At 25.6% G+C, this 18810-nt stretch overlaps 2 protein-coding genes and 1 non-coding gene across 3 annotated transcripts in view; 2 read left to right on the top strand and 1 right to left on the bottom strand.

The window, feature by feature from the left end:
• LOC113553413 (fasciclin-1) overlaps positions 1-3385 on the bottom strand; it is a 59503-nt gene extending 56118 nt beyond the window's left edge. The window contains exon 1 of the mRNA XM_026956730.1: positions 3063-3385. Within this exon, the coding sequence (XP_026812531.1) occupies positions 3063-3197 (135 nt within the window). The 5' untranslated portion in view covers positions 3198-3385. The remainder of the gene's footprint in view (positions 1-3062) is intronic.
• Positions 3386-12927: 9542 nt separating this feature from the next.
• On the top strand, positions 12928-16533 carry LOC113551101 (eukaryotic translation initiation factor 4 gamma 1-like). Its single transcript, XM_026953136.1, has 9 exons — positions 12928-13052; positions 14034-14171; positions 14257-14463; positions 14666-14739; positions 14808-14952; positions 15012-15138; positions 15986-16146; positions 16203-16381; positions 16440-16533. The coding sequence occupies exons 1-9, from the start codon at positions 13029-13031 to the stop codon at positions 16531-16533; spliced, it is 1149 nt and encodes a 382-aa protein (XP_026808937.1). The 5' UTR covers positions 12928-13028.
• Positions 16534-17430: 897 nt separating this feature from the next.
• Positions 17431-17537, top strand: LOC113555337. The gene has a single exon (XR_003405361.1). It is a non-coding gene; the product is annotated as a U6 spliceosomal RNA (small nuclear RNA).
• Positions 17538-18810: the final 1273 nt, after the last annotated feature.

The following is an 18810-nucleotide window of genomic DNA, read 5'->3' on the forward strand; positions in this document are numbered from 1 at the left end:
ACATATTAGTATGTAATATTCGTAATTCAAAAATGCCGCGTAAAGGTATTTAATTATATTTATTATATAAATTATAGATTTTAGTTTTTATTGAAAAAATTGAAATTTATACACTAAGATTAAATCATTAATATAGATTTTAATACATATTCATGAATTATATATAAATAAAAATCATTAAAATATTAAATTCCATAAAACTTGACATACAAGATAACTATTAAATAGACATTATATTGTGCATTATAATATATACCAAACATTAATACATTATAATTTATAATTGTATTCTAAATGACCATATACCTTAATATTATATTAACTAGATATTCAATAACTTATATAAATTAAAATTACTAGTATTGGTTTTAAGAACTTAATTTCATAAACATTAAGTTTATTAGTTTACATACAAATAGCAAGGTAATTATTACCGATTATTATTTCCTATTAAATGTCCAATAAGTACCTATATATACTCGTATATCTTAATTATTTCTAAATAATCATACAAGTTTTATTAATAAAAATGAAATACATTTTAAAAAACTTTTTAGGATAATAATACAATAATATCAACGACAATAACTTATTAATAGACCATTATTTACAGCTGTAAATAGATATACCAATAGTCAATATCATACCAAATTGTAGTGAAGGAATCTATGAGAGTAAAATGTAAATAACCAGTACAATTTATACAGAAAATATATACCTAGAAATATACCAATGAATACAAGTATTATTGAAAAACACAAGTGAACGAGTATAAGCGAAATATCATTATATATACAGCATTCTATTTTGTGTCATTTCCGCAGTCAACAACAGTAATTTTACATCGCGTGATGTGTTACATAAAATATACCTAATACAAATTCATGATTTCCTGAGTTGATAAATTAGTTAAATTGGATGCAGTATAGTTTTGGTACTTTTTAGTTTGAGCCTAACAATACACAATCATTTGGCTTGTCACAGTGTCACTATAATATATTTCTTAAATAAAGTTAAAAATTAAGAAATATTAATATTAATATAAAATATAATTATTTAATTTAACTAATCGATCATAAAAATCATAAAAATGTATAAAAGGGGAAAAAATCAAAAAAAAATCGTCGTCATACGTGATTGATTAGAATATATTTTAAAGTAAGTATGAGTATATATCAGAACTGGTTAAAAAATATGTATAGTTCTCTCAGTAGATATCATGTATCAACACACAAATACTCAATAGATAAGTAGGTACGTATAAGAATTTTTTATCGATAAACAATTATTGTTTTTTAATGATAAAAAATTTTTTATAAAACTAGATAGGTGGTACCTTTAAACGATTTTCAATTATCCAATTATTTAATAGTTATTAACCACCTATTTTCTTAATAACAATTCAATAGTTAATTTATGTAAATAAATTCTAGTGTTATTTTTTTAAATTATTATTTATAAATAATTCAATATTCAATTATTTAAGTTTTGAAATTTTAGTTTACAAAATATATTAAATGAGGTTAGCAACGATATCATAATTTCTACAACATAAATTAAAAATGTTCATCATAAAATAATAACTCTTATTTTAATATAACAACCCATGTAAATAGGTAATATCTAAATACTAATGCAATTAGAAAAAGTTGTATGTACTCGTATTGTGTGCATACAATTTTAGGTCAACTTAATTTCGTATATATTTGGTTATAAGAATATTTTAATATATAATACAAATTATTCAATTAATATAAATGCATTCATTTTTATTAATTGATAATATACAACTATACTCGTTTATTAAATAATCAGTTATTTCAGATTGTCAGCATTCGCTATCAATTCCAGCCCTGTGTACGCGGGTCAGAACTAACCAGCAATCAATACAGTTTCATGGTCAAGGACTTTACCAAAAGTTTATGGAAGTGATCCAAGGAATTTTAAATAACTCAAAAGATTACAACTATTTTACCACTTTTTATTTAAAGAGTTAATTCAAAGTTGTATTAAGGTGAAAATTAACTACCGTCTAAAATAAATTCAATCCAATTTTGTAATCTTAAAACTTAACTATAATCAAAATTAGATTATTATTACAATAATGCCTAAAATACATCCCACATTCTCACCTATTCATCCATAACATTTCCAATTTCTATAATAATTTAGGGTATTCGAGTATACTAAGTTAAACTAAGTTACTAAGTTTTAGTAATTCTATAAAATGATAAAATTTAGCTAAAACACGATTATTCGTTCAGCTTCTATAAATGAATAAGTTACTTAGGTTTTCAAAATATTAACCTATCTATTGGCAGGGTGTGAAAATATTTTTAAACATGCTCGATAATTACGTGAAAATTGACTGTCCCTGTGCAGGAAAAGGTGGATAACGAAACTACCGAAAAGTATTACGTAGATGATGTATATATATATTATTCTCAATTTAGTCAAAACTTCCTCACCCAACTATAAATCCGGATCTGAAAGTTTTTAATAATTGGATCGGCTTGTTTAAATACATAATATTGTATACTAAGTAAACATATACCTAACCATAAAAAGGTACATATCAAATGAATACACACGTATAAATCGCTTTTTTGACGGTTTTTCACATTTAACAATATAACTTTAGTCGATTTGTTCTTAAACTTTCCCGGGAGGTTGGAACACTTACTAGCTTCTAAGTTCTAATCTTAATTTGTATAAAACTATTATATGACAAGTAACAACTAACCGCAGAAAATTACTTGACTAATAGACGTAAGTATACAAGTATAAAATAAGATATAAAAGTACCTATAATAATTAATATGTAAAAAGATAAAAAAGTAAGTATGAGTATAAAATGTATTTTTAGTCACTATAAAGATATAAAATGTTATATAATTTAAAATAATGGTAACTATTGTTATCGTCGAGCATGATGTTATATACATACATGTTACTACGTATGTACGTGTTAATGGGGCTGGCGATAAATTGGTCGGTGCCTTGAGGGTTAAATTTACGACGTAATACAAGTATTATTGCTACTCAGGTAGTTAAGTACTCACGGTGGACAAATTGTACTCGGTAGCCAAATATTTGATCAACGACGAACACTGGGCGGGGCGGTACAACACCTGAACGACGGCGGCGATCAGAAACAGTCCGACAACGAACCTTCGGCGCGGTGGCTGCGGCGACATGACGCGGCGGCAGCAGATACACACAACACAGTCAATCGATCTTGATTTTCAGCCGGCTATCGACGAGTAGAATGTTATATAATATTAAATTAATTGTCGCCGAACTCGTTACGAAACTGCGAGACGCGGAAACGCCGGCGACACGCAGCTAATAATTTATACCAACACGGTTGTCGGCAGCGGTGGCAAGTCGACGACTGAACGTACGAAAGGTCTGGCGCGCACCGCTTCGCAAACCGCGGACGGCCGGCCGGCCGGCCGGCCCCCGGATCGCACACACGCCGTCGCCGCGCACATCCCTGCCTCCTCCCGCCGACAAGGCAGCAGCTGACGTCCCGGGTAGGTGCGTGGTCGGCCGTAACCGCTTACCGTGGTCCCGCGGGATAATTGGACGCGTACCAACATGTATACCTATATACTAATAATGCGGTTGCCGAACGGGGGAGGACTTCCCCACGTGGAATCCGTCAGTTTTTCGCCGGCAGTTCGGCAATCCGACGACATGGCAAAACGCCGTGCGAGTCAGTGATAATAATAGTAATAATATTGTAAATCGTTTTTAGTTTTTGAAATTTTCCAAGTACCCGATGTGTGAAGTTTAAGAAAGTGAGTAATGTGTTAGTCTCTGTAAGTTGGATGGTTTTATTTTATACACCGCCAGAAACGGATTTCGTCCACTGCCACTTGTAGCTAAATAAGTGACGTACCGTTATACAATATATTTATTATATAGTCTACGCCTTTTTCCTTTCCCGTTCCCTAGGCAAACGGCTTTCGAGCAATTCACTTTTGACTACGTTATAGAACTCGTAACGACAGCAACCTATAGGCACACTGCCAGAACAGCTTAACACACAAAAAAATCAATTTTATTTTATTTTAATAAAACGTTATTAAATAATAAAATATTTTGAAACTGAATTCGTTCAACGCTTCACAAATTTCTATTTTATAGTTATATATCTTTTTTTTGCGCTGATATCTAAATTATTAATTTAGGTACCACTGTACTAGCTAGAGAAACATAGAATCAATTGTTCCTAAAATAATAGTTTTGTGTATTAGACTATTAGATTATTATGGCACTATTAAATTTCTTAGCTGCAGTCAGTGTTAAGCAGCTTAAAGATATCGGTTTAAAATTAATACTGATGACTCGCGTCAGTCTTCGGACGCTGGTAGGTACTTATTGTGATTGACTATACTCAATCTGTATTGAGTATACAATTAAAAAATTGAGTCGTGGTATCATATATTCATACACTTTATGTTATTGATGTTAATAATTGGCAAACAGAGCGACCGTATTTATATCGTAATCGTATCGTATGTCAACTAAATTTATAGTTTTACAAACAAATTATCACTGCAATAATAAAATAGGTAGTTACAAAGAATCAAACCTGTATATAATCAGTAGAATTCTAATAACCACGGCTATCACAGTATTAACACATTTGAAACGATATTAATACATTATAAAATATAGCTATTGTATAAGACAATTAAAAAACCCACACTTTTTAATACAAATAAATTCAATATTTTATTGTGTCAAACAAATTTAAATATTCGATCAGACTGCATTAAAAATGGACACGGTCGAAATGTTATCATCAAGACTGCTCGCTATTTTGCACGACAATGCGTTTTATAATTTATTATTTATTCATAAATTCATAATCATATTGTTGCCAAAAAAAGGCGTCTTAGAATTCACCAGAGTCAATGGGGAGGAGGTGGGGCTATCTCCTCTTGTCTCTCTTGCTTCAACATCTGCTAAATGTTGATGATAAACTACTTTGATTGGAAACTATTTTTATCTAGATACAAAATATCTAAATTGATTTTTAAATTTGGTAGCCACTTTTGAAAAAACAATCAATTAGAACTTAATAGTTAGCTATAATAATAATAAAAATGTTCAAACTCTTCACAATTGCCGTAATTGTAAGCCTAACACCACCCTCGAAAAATTGTATTGACAGAATCGTAATAACGTTTTAATCGTTTTTATAGATTCTGAGCGAAACATTAAAATTATTGATTTTAGAATATGTGTTTCTTGTGCTTGTCAGTTTGTCACCTTCTTTAAGAAAAGTAAAACTACTTATATTTTCAACTTTGGGTGTGGTTTCGGGTAAAAATTAGATCTGATTGGTACTTGGAAGGGGGAAGTAAAAATTTCCCAATACTTTCAAAAATAACCAGGAAAAACAAAAAAAAAATAAGGAAAAAATTGCCTTATAGTTTATGAAATCTTAGGATTAAACTACTTAATTAATTCCTTTAAAATTTAATTTTTTTTAATTTAATTTAATTTAAATACTATTTGACTTAGTTGTTTACTGAGGTAAACATACAAGGGAAGAACTATTATTTTTTTAATTAAAAATAATATAAATGGATTTAATTTTTATTTTTTTATTTATCTTCATAGACTGTATAAAAACTTAATATTGTATATTCTTGAAGATTTGTTTCGTGATATTGAATTAGGTTTATGGCATTACGCATTAATCATTATTAGAAGCACTTATCACTACGAAAGTGGCTAAGCTGATAATATTGAAGCGAGATAGGACAGCAATTTAATATTTTATGTATTATGTTACATAACATAATGTAGAAACAAGGTTGTACTGCCTTGCGGAATCCTTATTTTTATGGAGTGAATACTGGAGTATTCATTTTCTAACCGTACTATTGCAAAGGTACAAAAAATAAAAAAAGAATTTAATTTTAAGTTAAATACAGTAAAGTAGATTTGAAGAATAGTTAACATTATAATAACATAATAAATCAATTATTGTTGTCGTGTCCTACGACTGCAGGCGTGCATTTATATTCATAGATAATAACGCAGTATTTCGCACTGTAATAAATTCGCCCAGTTCATAACTATGACTATGGATACAATTATTCCTATAATACCTTATGGATTCGTTAAAATGGAAAAAACGCCATAAATGTATATAATGATGAATGACGACATTATGCATAACCAATGTTCAGTAGACACGCCACACGCACTTACATATATGTATACAAACATTAAATTGTATAATATATGTTTATATATTATAGTTTATTTCATACGCATATTGTTATGAAAACATGTCTTTTGTAATACACGGTTTGTATTTTTAATAGAAAATTCTAATTTAGGTAGCAATTTATTCATTTGCAGACTTACAGTAGGTATATATAATATGTAAATTATGATACTAAATTATAATATTATATGATGATGATGTTTAAATTAAAAATTTTTAAAAAAATTTGATTAATTTAAACCATTATTATGATTATTGTAATTTGTCCATATAATTTATATTGTTAAAATGTAATCTAATTTATCTATTACCAATAAAAATTGTATTTGTCGTAATAGTGAAATAAAATAAAAATATTTATGTACCATCACATAGTTTTTATTGATTTATTTATCTATTTTATCTGAATAAAACATTGTGTACTAAATGTCAAAATATTTACCTATAGTATGACTAAAGAAGTACTAGAAGGTCTATACTCTATAGTATAGACAATGGTCTATCGCCTATGGGAAATAAGAAAATTCATTTATCAATTATTACATAATTACACATTTATATATTACCTACTAAGTTTATATGTATACTTAGATATAAAAACATGCATTAGTTTATTATATGTATTAATATAATAGGTATGTAATTTTATTTTTAACTTAAAAAATATACAAGTACTTATTTAGCACATTAATGTCGTATGCACATTGCACATACAACTTGATTCTATTTGTATAGGTATATACATATTATACAGTTTTAAATTTACAATTATTACAATTAGAATGTATGTACCTAGTATGCTAATGTGTCAAAAAAAAAAAAATTAAGAGCACTGTTCCAGTGTTAAGGCACTAATTCTTCCAAGCTCAACTGGAAATTAAAGTCTGCGCACGCCTGTGTTTATAGATAATTAGAGATATTTTGTTTTTTTACAATATTCCTCGTAATAATGATAACTATATTTTTTATACTTAATATAATAATATATTATAATTCTATATTATTTTATATTGATTATTTTAAGACTTTATTAATATTACATATTTACATATAAACTATAAATTTATTTTTTTATATCAAAACAAAATCTCGTTAAAACTTTGTTTATTTGTTTTTTTTTATATAAATTAATTATCTTCTTCTTTGTTTAGTTTTAAGTAAAGAAAATTTTCCCTAAAAACAGGTCATTTAGATTAAAACAGTGTCTAGGTAGATGATGCTGTTTATGGCAAAAAGCCAACATTTTGTTAATTTATTATTTTAACTATTTTAGTTAAATTTTAATACCTACAATGTACCTACTAATAAGTTATTAAATTACATTGTAGAAATACCGTATACGTATCCCTTACAGACCGGGATTACACAATCACAAGGATTCTATTTAATTTGTTTAGTACATAATTTGGTATGAACTATTATGGTCTCACACTTCACACGATTGTTATTATACAAATGTTGCATACAATATAGTATATACAGGCATAGCTAATACAGGAATACATTTATGTAATACAAGTACATACATTAATATTACAGCAAAATTATACAAATAAGACTAATACATTTTTAAGTAAATAGATTAGGTAGATCAGACATCTCTTACTCCTAGTAACACTAAGATCTAAGATTTTGTGAAAAATACTTAGAAAATATTTGTATTATTTTGTATAATTGCATAATGTTTGATATGTCTATAAAGCCGTTGATAATCGGTTCTTCTACAAGTATTTTTTGAGGTTCATTCAAAATACCTAACAGTTAAATTAAAAACAAATACTGTATACAGTATTCTCCTCAATAGGTATATTTTTTTTCAAAAATGCGGTGACATAGAATTACTTCAGTTTTAATAAAATAATAAAATCTATTACTTAGTCAGCGATCAGTATAAACAAAATAATAAATTAATAACATATTATTACCTGTATAGTATATATATTATGCATGATATATTTTGTCCGTTCTTTACCCGGAAGTCCAAGTACCAAAAAAAACAAGAATACTTGACGTATAAAATAATAAAAAAGATAGTAATAATAATTACTAATAAGATAAACACGAGTCATGACGGACGCAATGCATGGCTCATTAAAACTAAAACCTAGGTAATATTAATATATATATATAGTATATAAAAAAATATACTTTAAATTATAATATTTATTTATTTTCGTTATTTGATGATTTCATATCGAAATAGATAAATTGTCTAAATATAATTTACAAGTTTATCTGTTGTGAAAAAATATTCTATATTACAGTCTACAATAACACAATATGTTTAAAAGTAAATAATGATTTCATATTTTCATAATAAAGATTTCCAATCCTACACAGTACATAGTATCTATTATAGTGTCTATTAATTTGTATTAACTATATCCAGTAATAAATGTAGAATTTATAGTTATGATATACTGTAAGTATTTTACCGTAGAATATAAATATATACTGTATTAACTGACCCGGCAAACGTAGTTTTTCCAAAAAGAAAATACTCTTAAAAAAAAAACTGCAAAACAGTTTTGATATCTTGGGCGGGTTCACTACTCTTAAAATGACACCTTAACCCATTCGTCCACCACTACTGTTGGAATTATGGGAGCGTAATAAGGTTGTTAAGCCCATTGTTTTCTCTATGTTGATCCATTTTTTTGGTGTTGGCCGGTGGCCCCATTTTAACGATTAATTATGTCATATGGACAATTTTATAAGCTAAAGCTTGCTGTAGCTTTTTCAATTCGAAAAAACATTCCAGAACTCAAAAAGTCAATCATCAAAAAAATATTTTTAAAAAAAACCTTCTCCTGGCAATTACGAACAATTAAAAAAAAATTTGAGCTAAATCGGCCCAGCCGTTCTCAATTGATAAATTGTTATACATTTTTGGTTCCATTTTTATATATAGATAGATTTTGTACATAGATATTTGTTTTTAACTAACTTACGCGGTACACGCGTATGCTGTTCAGTGTTAATACCTATTATATTTGATAAATGATATAACATAGGTATACCTACAATACAATTTAAACCTTAATATACAATGATAAAATTATTAATCTGAATAATCTAGTGTATTGAACTATTGAATAAAATACGTATCTACTTGCAAATCGGAATAGAAATACATTTTTAAATTAAATCTATAAATTTATTATACAATTTTTTATTGTAGTTAAAAGTTATCAACATTTATGCAAAATCCAGAAAACTCACAAATTATTTTATGGTTAAAAATTAAAAATTCATCAAATTTTCAATTTTACTAGCTAATGCTTGTAAATGTACAAGGTTCTTTTAAGTAACTCTTTTTGACTTATAATTGAAATATTCTAAAATATTTAGGCACACAATTGTTTTTAAATATCTTTAAAATACTACTGTTAAGGAAATAATTTTTTGAAAATCTTGATGTATGTAAATCGAAATTCAAGCTATTTTAGTTATTAACTTATTATTTTTAACTTTGTATTTATGTACTGAGAACAATTAACATGTAAGAAAAGGGAGGAAACGGAAAATTGAGGAAGTTAGACATAAACATTTTGATATAATAAATAATTTAATTAATTTAAAATATGAGATTTTTAAGTGACAAGTTTGCTTGAAAATTATAAAGATCAGAATTTTAATAAATGCATAATTAAAAGATAAAAGAGGGTTAGTATGCTTATTGCTTGATGAATTATTCTGTATTGTAAAGAGCAACATGATGGATTAGGCTTTGGGCCTGACCCAGGATTGGTTTAGCCCAGGCGAACTTTGGGATAGATTCTATAAAATTCAATTTAGGCCGGGTTGGACTTTCCCTAAATGAAAACCGCACTTGGCTAAACTTCTATAGTTCTATAATAATATGATAAAATTTAAATCCTACTAGTAGTACCTACCGTTTTTGAACAATACAATAAATACGGGTCAAGACCGAGTTAGATCCAATTTCGTTAATAATTTACATACTGGATTTATATATATTTCAAATCATTGATTATAAGTAGATATTAGGTAATGGGAAATATCTTTTTTACTGACTTTATTGAACGGGGAAGTCGAGCAAATAAATATAATGACAATTTGTAAAGAATGATCTGTTGGAATTAATGCTTTATAATATATTAAATATAGCCATATAGGAGTGTAGAACAAATATCTTCAACGTTCAGCAATAGATAATAAAGATATGAAATATACGAGTTTTTACTTTAACAAGTGGTCCTGCCTGTCGGTCCTGTTAAAACGGATTATGGCATTTGGTAGTTCAAACTTCAAAGATTTCAAACTAATTTCACATTACCAACATTATTACAATTAACAACTTGTCAAATTTTTATAGTTTTAAGTTGAATGAATAAGTTACTACATTATTAGTGTTTTAATAAATAGAATTTTTTTTATTTACCCAGGTATATTTTTATAGGTACCTATCTAATTTGAAACAAAACATTTACAAATGCAAATAAATTTTAAAAAAAAGTTTAGCTTATTTTTATAAATTTAAACTTAATAAGAATTACTGTCAATGTATATCCGTATAAGTTGGATGTCATTGTTTATTATTATCACGGTAGATTATTATTAATATCTATGTGACTATGTTTTATGATAAATTATAAAATATATATTATTTGTGCGATGTGCACTTGTACTCCTATACTCATACTCAAAAAGATCCGAACACAGAGTGAGTATATCTTAAATCTAAATTCGTGCTGCTAACGACTAAATTTCTAATAAGCTAAAAATAATATTGTGTTATTTTATCGTTAGCAAATTTGTTATCACGTTTTCGGCGTTTGCCTTCATGGCTCACTGGTAAATAATAAAATTAATACAATATAATACCGGTACACAACATTTAACTATATAAATAGATAGGTATTCAATATTGAATTTTTATACAATTCATACTAATCGTACTTCATTATCACTTAGTATTCATTTTAATTATTCAATACTGAATATTTATTACTTAATACTTAGTTACTATAGTTAATACTTAATGCTAAACAGTTAACACCTAACGCTTCAAAGATACACTGAAGTCTTTAAAGTTCAATAGTATACAGAATTTTACATTGCACTTATTACAATTGGATACACCAGTTGAGGAGTCTAACCGTTGTATATTGTATATATAAGTACACAATAGTAAAATACAAAGTTTTGAATACGAGTGTACTAGATTGATCTGGATAGTAGCATTATCGTAAACGATTTGGCGGTAATTTTTAACTAGAAACTATAGTATATACTAGATAGATACGTAAGTCACTGAGTTGTGCACCTGTCAGGTATGGTTGTAGGTAAAGTAGGTACTTTTTAATGATTATTTGTTGTTAGGTATATTTATAATAACTACTTAGCAACATAATAATTTAAATATGTACATTAATACTAATTTTCTAATTTATTGTTGTTAATGATATGTAATTTTTTTTTCATTGATTCATGTGTGTGTCAACTGCAGTCAACTGAAGATTATAAGACTAGATTACAGAACCATCAATCATAGTTTGGTAATAGTAGTCTATCTATACATAAATAATCACAAGAATAATCATTGGTAGTATTGGTACAGTATAATTATTTCATGTGACAATAATTTATCGTATTTGTATGATTGATATAAAATAAATACGTACCTATTTAGTGCAATCATTGTAATATGAATTATTATTGAACATTGCAATAATGCAAGTATAACATATTTTCATGCAATTACAATGTAATATGTTTTATAGTAAATCTATTTCGTGTTTAAGAATATCAATTTTCTAAATAGTAAGTTCATATAGTAGATACTACTATTGCTGCCTATTAGCAACTTGTAATTAGGACTGAGTAATAATTTAGTTAAAATAAATTTAATTCAAATATTATTATTGTAATTAATTTGTATTTAATTTTACACATTTTCTTTTATAGGTAGTTACAATTTGTAATAAATTAAAAAAGTAATTACGTAGGCACTTACTATTTTTATTTTACTTTATGATTACAATGTATAATAATTATAATATTACTGAAAAAAAAATGTAAAGTTAAAATTGTACTTCACTGTTTTCATAGATAAGCATTCTTAATTGTTCAGTATTCAGTTTGCTAAAAAAACAATTAAATAAATTGCTTTTAAAAACCCTTAATTCTTCAAAGAATAAAACAAAATGTTTATTATGTTTAAATACTAATCTCATTATTAAAATATTCATATATTTAAAAAAAAATTCTATTCTTCATCAATTTAACACTTGTATAATATGTATTTTACTGATTTAATTTTATATTTTTGTAACTTGGTAACTTGTATGCCCAATTCAATGATTGAAAAATGTATTTTCATTAGTGGCATTATAATAACTATTATTATAATTAAAATTCAAGTCCTGCAAAGTAAAATTAGAAATCTTATATAATAGTACATGGACAAAATAGTAAATAATTAAATACATTTTATTATATTTTTAATTTAATACACTTAAGTTTTATTATAATCAGTTAAACTTGTTGGAATCTGTTTCTATTGTGATGGAAAAATAAACATTATAGATAATCTTTATTTAAAATATTTTAATAAACTGTAATTTTCTAATTTGTAACTAGTTTCTTTAGTTAAACTTATAGAATAAGGGCTTAGAATTGTCTTACATTGGCTATATTCAAACCATACTTAAAATGTATTTATTCTAATTCATTATATTTTATTTTCAAATGATTTTTTGAATAGGTAGTCTGAGTAGTCAATTCAATTAAAAAAAAAAAAAAAACTATCATGGAACAAATAAATAACTCTGTTGTAAGTATTCAATGTTATACACAGTTAATAAAACTGGTATTGGTAAAACGTGTGATCTACCGGGCATTTAGAGGTTTAGTGTGAGAGAAAACAGTAGATAACTAATTAAATAAAAATTATAAATAAATATGTAATATTATGTAATAAAAATGTAATTCAATTAAAAAAATAACCATATTTAATACATTAAAGTATTTTATGTCTACAAAACCAATAGTACAATTAGTATTAGTTAAAATATGATAATTGTTTCATTATGAAACATATAAACTTTTTTATATCTTCCAAAAAATGTATAAATAAATTATTCCAATTCTTTATTGAGCGGTACAAACATTCAATTAAAATTTAATAGATTTTCATTAGTCCCATTCATTTTTCTTAATATTTTAAATTTTAATATTGACCATTATTGTTTGCAGAGGATAGATGTAATGACCTGTAGGCTATAAAATAAGATATATTTATTTCTTTAATCAGTTTTTTCAATTAACGTTATCGTACATTATCACGGTGTATTTAGTCACAAAAGGCATATTATACGTTACCTATTAATAGTAGATTATGGTGGGCCCAGTAGATCACACGTTTTACTAATGCCATACAACCATATTTATTTATTTTTTATAATTATCATTTATTTAACAAGTTAATTTGTTTATTATACCTAATTCATATTTAAATATTTCAATCCAACCTAACTGAAACATTAATCAATAGGTAAGTACCAAAATTAAATGGTAGGAATTTGTAGACAGGATATGTCTCTAGTTTAGCATTTTTTGCTTTGTATGAATATTATATATTCATATTAACAGTATAAAGATAACACTATTCATTACCATTAATTATTCTTGAGCTAATGTATAAAAATAGAGATAAAGTAGCTTTTATTAATTATTTATCCAATAAAATGTTATTTAATCTCTTTTTATATTTATGATTTATAATCAATACTTTTTACAATTTGTTATTCCTTAGGAAGTGTTAAATATTGTAAGATCGATTGTCCATCATTTAAATAAAGTCAACTTAGGTAACATGACACAAAAAATTATTGCTTTGCCAATAAATAATGTAAAACTACTTGAAGAAATAGCAGATATAATATATGATCGAGTTTGTATATATAAATAATGATAATTATAATACAGTATTTACATTAGACTAATTTAGTTTGTATATTATTATTATATTCATCTAGGCTTTAAAAAGACAAAATTATACGCATATATATGCCGATATGTGTGCAAGTATGATTAATAATTCAAAATTTAATAAACTTACAACAAATACTGAAATTACATTTCAAAAAGTTCTATTAAAAAAATGTTCTGATGTATTTTATACATTAACAAAGAACCAACAAGAATTAAACACATTAAAACAGAAGATGAAAAATAATAGTAAGGTAAAAAATAGTATTAGTTATATTATTATTTATATTCATTTGTATTATTATTATTTACTATCATTTATGAGTCTTAACATTATACATATACATTTTATTTTATTCATGTACTAACAGAAAATTAAAAATGTAATTTAAAATAAGTTAACTCATTTTTAAAGCTTAGGTTCAATAATACTAATTAACTAATATTGTTTACCAGGAATTAGAGAAGTTTATAAACACTTTAAATTGTTATCAATTTGAATTTAGTAAAAAAGTTGTATCCAATTGCAGGTGTGTTTTGAGTTAGTACTAATTAGTTGACTATTCATTTCTTTTATAAAAAATATTAATTTTGATAGATTTATCAGTGAACTGTATAGAAAGGGTGCTTTTCCAGAAAAAATTTTATTGGCATGCATTACAGATTTAAGTAATGAAAATGGTGAATTTCAAATGCATTGTTTATGTATAATACTTCAATTAACAGGCCCAAAATTATCAAAAGTAACAATAAAAAAAGTACTATAGAAAAATTGTTTAATATATTATTAATTTTTTTTCAGGCATATGATTTGAACGAACCAGTTAATGCGCTATTATTCTTTATGGATAATTATAAAATATCATCAACACTAAAATTGTTGATACTCAAAGTACAAGAAATGCATTCTGAGGGTTGGATAAATGAGCGTAATTATTTTTAATTTTAAAATAATTTTAAAAATGGCTGTTTAGTAAGTTTTGAGTATACCTCATTATTGAGGAAAGTGTAATACTTATAATGGATGTATCAGCATTTTTTTTTTTTTATAACTATATGAAATATTACCTATGAAAAATAATTCTGAATAGAGATATTTTAAAGAATATTTTATAATATATTTAGTTTGTTATAATTAATTTACTTCTCTATTTCTTGTATTGTATTTTTTTTTTTTTTTTGTTAAAAAAAATTGCATATATTAATAACTATTAATTAATATTATTATATTATTTCATTACTAGCTCTTAATAATGTCAGCTCTTTATTTGTTTTTTGGTCTGACTCACGCACATTTATCACAATTTATTTATTATATAAAACATTGAATTACATTTTCAAGCCTTGATTATTAAAATTGAAAAGTTTTCAATCTTATAACTAGAAAATGATTTATACATTTTTGTTATTTTAAATAATTACATCAGATAAAAAATTATTTGTAACTATTTAATATTTTTAATATTTTATCATTGTTTTAATAATAACTTATGAGTTATGAGGAACTTTGTATTCAATTTTCTTCTTTTTTTACTCACTAACAAAATTAATCATTCATAAGTCTAAAATGAATAACTATAAATAACTAATATAAATGTAAAAATATTTTTTACTGCATATTAAAACACAATAAAATTAAATTAATTAATTAAACATATTTAATGCACTGATCAACAATTATATATATATATATATCGTTCATAGTTATTTAAGAAATATTAAATCATTAATACTTACACAAATTAATAATAATACCATTTTTTATTGTATTTACAGAACCTATAGATTTTATAGGAAAAAATTATAGGCTATTTAGTGAATTACCAACACAAATGAAAAATATGTTTACAATAAAATCATATAATATGATGTCAGTGTGGATTTTTGATGAATGTTATGATATTCTTTTCAATTTTGTCAACAGCAAGAAAATTGATGTATGTATTCACTGTAAAATATTTACTGATGTTAAGTGTAATTTCTATAATTACAGGAAGTTATACATTTATTAAAAATGAACAATATTTGGATTCGCTACAATCCTATATCTTTTGCTGTTTCAATGATTCTTGTAGCACTAGAAGAAAATCAAAATATAAGAAATTATGCTGGAAAACTTTTAGACAATCTTGTTAAAAAAAAAATGTTGTCGTATTATTCAATTCAATCAGGGTAAATAGCATGCAAAAGGCATTTATTTTTTTTTTTTTATACTTATTAATTGATTTAGAGTCAAAGAAGTATTGAATGATCCAGGCACTAAGAAAGAATATCCAAATTTATCAAATTTAGTGTTAGATATAACTGATCAAATTAAACTTTAATATTTGTTAAAATTAGATTTATTATAATTATTTTTTTGTAATATTTTATATTGTCATATTTGTGTTGAATTATTTTCTATGTATGTTATGACAAATAGATTTACCTATTTTGATATTAGATTTTATTAAGTAAATATTTATACATTTTTTATTTTCTCATTGTCAAATAAATAAATTATAATTTATTTTGTTAAAGGATTAGATGCTTTGCTCAGTTGCCCTCCTTTCCTATATTCACAAAAATAGTAACACTAATTGAAAAATATGGATATTTATTGTATAAATACTCAATTTCAAAATGTTATATAATGATAACCAAATTACTTAAATCAATTTTTCATTTCTTTTTTTCACAAATAATCCAAAATTTCATCAACAATGATAAAAGAATATCATGTTTTATTATAATTGTGTGGACCTGGCTTAATAAATTGCCATCATCATGCAAAAAGCGGCTAAGCGAATATTTTTATAATTTTATGTAAGTTATTATGGAGTTCTACAAATTAAAAATAAAATTACTTAAATTCACTCACTTAAATAGTAACGGCGGATTTTTAAATTTCAGACTGTATATTCTTACCATCTATCTAAATGATTTGTATCGTAAATGTATAACATGTGAAGTGTATATTATACATTTATACACGATCTTACATAGTGTAGAATGTAAATACTAGATAATCGTGATCATATTATATGATTAAATTGCATCCTACTACGTAATAAGTAAAGTGGAAAAACATCATGGTGCTGCGATCTGTCGGTGGGATTACATTAGCGCGACGCGCACGCTAGTATAATTCGGTATTTACAGAACAGTTGAGACTAACTCTCACTAGTTACTACATTATTCAAACGTGTAGTATATATACAAACGAAGTAACTAGTGAAATTGTACTTGCTTCGGCAGTACATATACTAAAATTGGAACGATACAGAGAAGATTAGCATGGCCCCTGCGCAAGGATGACACGCAAAATCGTGAAGCGTTCCACATTTTTTTGATGAATTTTTCTAGTGCGTTTTTTTTTCAAGGTTTTAAAATCCCAGTATTAAAATGTTTAAGTACTAAACTACCTGCTGTCCACGCCGGCCACAGCCAATTTATATAACTACATCGATTTCGATGTAATATCGTAGATAAGACGTGGACTGATTTCCTTGTTTGGATTTTTGACCTGGTAATATAATTAATGTAATAAATATTTATTTATTTGTATAGAATATTTCATACAAGTAAGTATATTGTGTTTATCTACACAGTACGATTTTCAGGCAAGATATATTACGTAGTAATTTATTATTTATGTGATGATGAGCGTGGAATGTGAATATAGTCAAAAGTTGGAATACATAGACCGATGGCCTAAGCTGGTAGAAACTTTGATCCTGTCAGACGTCAGTTGTCATTTAAATTTAATGTGTCTATTACATATTATTATACCTAAACATAAAAAATAGTAAATATAGGTGATTTAATGATAGATGTTCGATATTTATTTATATATTTTTGTATACTTATATGATTAAGTATTTTTAAGTATATTATTAGTTAGCTAGTTTACCTACTGTTAATGTAATTTTAGTATCTACCATAAGGCGACTAAGGCGTGAGTAATCCGTTAAAATTGTAAAAAACCGATTCGTTCGTTTTATTATAGTCATTGTCATTACATATAATGTTATAAACCAATAACATTTGGAAGGTTTTATGCTAATGTTAATGGAATAACAAGTTTTGAAACAATAATAATAGTATGACATTCTTTGTTAGATACTTTTACTTACATTGCTAGTTGCTAGCTCAAATAACCTATGTATACTTATAATTGGACTAATGGTTTTATATATAAAAATAAATATTATTAAGTAGGTAAATATTTATTGTAATACCGGTTTTATACTAAAAAAAATTGTGGTAAATATTTGTAAAATTGTAACTACCTATATCGGTTACCTGTGCCTATGTTTAAATATTTTCTAAAATAAACATACGTAATGAATGTTTAAATCTATATTGGTTTTATACGAAAAATATATGATATTTTGTTTGAGTCAATACATAACACATAAATTATACGACCAATAGATTAATAAACGTATCCAAAATAAACAACAATAATATTGTTTATTGAACGCAGTGCATTCGTAAAATATCTATCTTTTTTTGGGACTCGCATTATGAAAAATCATATTTCGAGGAGGCGTCGCGCGTCGCCTAAATCAAATTGCCCAAGTCCTCGCCTCAGCCTTAAAAGACCGACTCTGAGTCTC

This window comes from Rhopalosiphum maidis, chromosome 2 (assembly GCF_003676215.2).
Source record: "Rhopalosiphum maidis isolate BTI-1 chromosome 2, ASM367621v3, whole genome shotgun sequence".
Lineage (NCBI taxonomy): Eukaryota > Metazoa > Arthropoda > Insecta > Hemiptera > Aphididae > Rhopalosiphum > Rhopalosiphum maidis.

What these genes read in the sequence shown, in the direction of transcription:
- LOC113551101 (XM_026953136.1), top strand. Translation starts at nt 13,029, where the DNA reads ATGGAACAAATAAATAACTCTGTT. An exon ending in CAGATATAATATATGATCGA is followed by an intron (nt 14,172 to 14,256) that starts GTTTGTATATAT and finishes ATATTCATCTAG; the next exon opens with GCTTTAAAAAGACAAAATTA. An exon ending in AGATGAAAAATAATAGTAAG is followed by an intron (nt 14,464 to 14,665) that starts GTAAAAAATAGT and finishes ATTGTTTACCAG; the next exon opens with GAATTAGAGAAGTTTATAAA.